Below are 4275 nucleotides of genomic sequence, written 5' to 3'. Positions count from 1 at the left end.
ATAGTTGAATCTGAATTTTAAAATCTACAAAAATAAGAGGACTAAATTCGATGAAATAAAAGCACATGGACTAAATTCATATTTTTCGAAAAAGTAAGGGACTTGTGGCACATTTGAACAAAAAATAATAATTATCCCAACCATCCAACAAATATAATAAAAGACCAGGAGAGAAGTTGCTTGGAAACTTCTCAGTCATGTATAATTTTGTGACCGAGATTTGGACGTGGATCCAAGATAGGTAAATTACATAAACGCAAAAGAGCAAACTAGATTAAACTCTTCTTCTTCTTCTTCTTCTTCTTCTTCTTCTTCTTCTTTTCTTTGTAAGCGGCAAACGTTAATGTTCAACTCGGATCCTTAACCAAAAATGGAGATTGTGGAATTACCTTGTGAAGAACATCATCAGATTTTAGACGTTCACATTGCCGGTAGTTCATACCCCCCTTTTGTTCTTTCCTTCAAAAACTTAACTTACGATGTCAAAGTTAGCACCAAATCTGGGTTTCCCTTTCGTTGGAAGAAACCAAATGTTTCTTCAGGAAATACAACAAAGAGCTTGCTCAGAGGCATCTCAGGTGAAGCGAAAGAAGGCGAAACAATGGCGATTTTAGGTGCAAGCGGGTCGGGTAAATCGACCCTGATTGATGCGCTTGCAAACCGGATTTCAAAGCAAAGCCTCAAAGGCTCCATCACTTTGAATGGGGAGGTCTTGGATTCCGACGTGTTGAAGGTGATTTCAGCTTATGTTATGCAAGATGATCTTTTGTTTCCGATGTTGACAGTGGAAGAGACGCTCATGTTTTCGGCCGAGTTCCGGCTTCCTAGGTCGGTCTCCAAGTCGAAGAAGAAAGCTAGGGTTCAAGCTTTGATCGATCAACTAGGGTTGAGAAATGCAGCAAAGACTGTGATTGGCGATGAAGGTCATAGAGGTGTTTCGGGAGGTGAACGAAGGCGAGTTTCCATCGGTATCGATATAATTCATGATCCAATACTATTGTTTCTCGACGAACCGACTTCTGGGCTCGACTCAACTAGTGCGTTCATGGTTGTTAAGGTCCTTCAACGAATTGCAGAGAGTGGAAGCGTTGTAATAATGTCAATTCATCAACCAAGTTCGAGGATTTTAGGACTCATTGATCGCTTGATAATCTTGTCACAAGGAAGAACATTATATAGCGGTTCTCCATCGAATCTCCCACAGTTCTTCAGTGATTTCGGGCACCCAATTCCAAACAACGAAAACCCATCCGAGTTCGCTCTTGATTTGATCCGTGAACTCGAAGGAACTTCCTCAGGAACCCAGATTTTATTCGAATTCAACAAGTCATGGAAAGCTTCATCAATGGATGATAATGGCGGCGGTGATACTATTTCCAACAGACGATATACTCTTCCACTTAAAGACGCCATAGCCAAAAGCATTTCTCGTGGAAAGCTCGTCTTTGGCGGCAATGGTGCCAATCATTCATCATCAGTTCCATCTTTTGCCAATCCATTTTACATCGAACTGATGGTACTGTCAAAACGATTGTTAACAAACTCGAGACGGATGCCGGCGAAGTTCGCAGTCAGATTAGGGACGATAATTGTCACCGGAATCGTCCTCGCCACCATGTTTTGGCAGCTGGATGACTCCCCCGCCGGTGCTCAAGAGCGGTTAGGTTGTATATCCATTTCCATCGCCACAATCTTCTTCAACTGTATTACCGAAGTTCCCACTTTTATTCAAGAACGATACATTTTTATGCGAGAAACCGCATACAATGCTTATAGACGTTCTTCGTACGTTCTCGCTCGTTCTTTAACCCACATTCCATTACTATTCAACCTTTCCGTCACCTTGTCGTTGATAACCTTTTGGACCGTCGGCCTCGCCGGCGGCGTCCCCGGTTTTTTATTCTTCTTCGTGACAATTCTCGCCTCGTTTTGGGCCGGAAGTTCGTTTGCGGCGTTTATTTCAGGACTAATCCCCGATGTCTTCCTTGCCTTCGTTAGCGGCATCGCCATTGTCTCCTACTTCCTCTTCCTTTGTGGCTTCCTTGTGGCTCGAGATCGGTTACCTAAATACTGGCTATGGTTTCATTATATCTCATTGGTTAAATACCCATATGAAGCTATCTTACAGAATGAGTTCCTTGATCCAACGAAATGCTTTGTTTTGGGCGTTCAACTCTTCGATCAGTCGGCACTTGCAACTCTGCCGGCGCCGGTGAAAAGTGAGCTTTTGAAGAGCTTGGGGCGTGTCGTGGGGAGGAATATAACGAGCTCAACGTGTTTAACAACGGGGAAAGATATTCTAAAGCAACAAGGGATCGTGGAGTTAAGCAAATGGAAGTGTGTGTGGGTTACAGTTGCATGGGGCTTTTTCTTTAGGATTTTATTCTATTTAACATTGTTGTTTGGGAGTAAGAACAAGAGGAAGTAAAGAGGCTATGTTACAATCTGGTACTCATTGCAGGCAATAATATTTGATGAAACTCGAAGCATAAAAATCTACTTTATTGAGTATAGGAATTTATAATTAATTATTATTTAATTATAAATAAAATTATTAATATATAACTATTTTTATTTAAATAAAATATTTTATTATTCATCCATAACACATTAAATATTTTTTTGTGTGTGTTTTCGTTTATTTTCCTCTAAAAAAGAAGCACACATTTTAGAAATCACCCTTCGCTTCGAGCTTTGACTTCAATTTCGTCTCATAGGAAGCTTGAGGTTTAATTTCTATAAAAATTGATATAACTATTATTTTAATCTCTCATCAGTGATGAACTTTTCAATATATTCCTTTTATTTTAATTTAACATTTTATTTTATTTTATACAAAGGTATTCTTTAGTAGGTGATGAGGTGAAGTTTTCAAATATTTGGAGTAAGAACGAGAGGAAGTAAGAATTTCATGTCAGAATGCATCGACTGTGTGATTTTCTCTATGCTTTTTTTATTTTTATTTTAATTTATTTCACCCTTTAAATTTATAAAAAATTTTAGTCATTTTTAATTCTTAAATTTATATTTGTCACATCATTTAAAAATATATGAAAAATTAAAGGTCTATTTACTTTGCTAATGTAACATTTTTGTGATAGTCCACGTGTATATCGTAATTTTAATTAATTATTTTTAAAAAAATTAAAAAAAATTAAAATATATATATTTTTATAATTTTTTACTTTTTAAATAATTTTAATATTTTTTTAATTTTTAAAAAAATATATTTTATCAATTTTATGAAATTTTTTAAATTTTTTAAATTTTGAAATTTTTAAAAATAAATAATTATTGATATGACATCCACATGATAGTCTACCTATATGCCAAATCAGCCAAGTTAAGGATGCTAACTTTTTTCATTTATTTTAGGGTAATTTGACAAATGATGAAAGTTTAAGAACTAAAAGATGTAAAAAATAAAATGGAGGGCAATAAATTTTCTTTTATGTAAAATCTAAAAAAAAAAATAAACATGATGAAATTTATTAAATACACCGTAATCTTTAACATTTTGAACACCTTTTAATTTTATCAATTTCAATTAAAACTTCTTTTATTTATACCTTATTTATTTTTAAATATATTTATTAAATAAAAATTATTATAATTTAGTACTAGTTTTAAAACAAAACCATTTATATTCACTGGTACACAAATAGTTTTAAAACAAAACCATTTATATTCACCGGTACACTAATTCTAACGATCATGATTTGACTTCAATTTGAAGCTTTACGTGGGGAATGTACAATAAGCTAAGAGTAAGAAGGGAAGAAACTTCAGAGAAGGTGGCAAAACAAGCAACACCATCTTGATATCCCCTTACATCAAAGCTTCGTATCTATGGCTACAGCTATAGACGATGACTGCTGCCAAAATTATTTAAAACTTTTGGGTAATCCATTTCAATAGTTACTTTTAAGTATGAGTGATTTTTATTTTGATCATCCCAAAATTTTTATCGTCAGTTTGGTCACTAAAAGAAAAAATTGATCAATTTGGTATCTTTACAATTAAATGGTAATGAAATATTAACTGCATAGTTTCACATTATTCACTCTAAAATTAGGGTAAATTATGTGTTAATAACTTTATGGATAGTTTATATTTTGGGCACCTCAAACAATAAGTGAAAGTATATCGGTAGTCTTTTTTCTTACCATTTAATTGTGGAGTAACCAATTTAATCCAAACTTTTTGAAGAGATCAAGTTGACAAAAAAAAAGACTAGAATAGAAATCACCATTATTTAAAGTGGATAATGGGTAA

The 4275-nt window shown here is 34.3% G+C and overlaps 1 protein-coding gene across 1 annotated transcript; it reads left to right on the top strand.

Annotated features, from left to right (window-relative positions):
• Positions 1-211: 211 nt before the first annotated feature.
• On the top strand, positions 212-2495 carry LOC107894558 (ABC transporter G family member 20). The gene has a single exon (XM_041086176.1). It carries the CDS (start codon positions 371-373, stop codon positions 2426-2428), a length of 2058 nt encoding a protein of 685 aa, XP_040942110.1. The 5' UTR covers positions 212-370; the 3' UTR covers positions 2429-2495.
• Positions 2496-4275: the final 1780 nt, after the last annotated feature.

This window comes from Gossypium hirsutum, chromosome A13 (assembly GCF_007990345.1).
Source record: "Gossypium hirsutum isolate 1008001.06 chromosome A13, Gossypium_hirsutum_v2.1, whole genome shotgun sequence".
In the NCBI taxonomy this organism is placed as follows: Eukaryota; Viridiplantae; Streptophyta; class Magnoliopsida; order Malvales; family Malvaceae; genus Gossypium; species Gossypium hirsutum.
The sequence above is the reverse complement of the archived record's forward strand: the minus strand, read 5'-3'. Positions and strand labels throughout refer to the sequence as shown.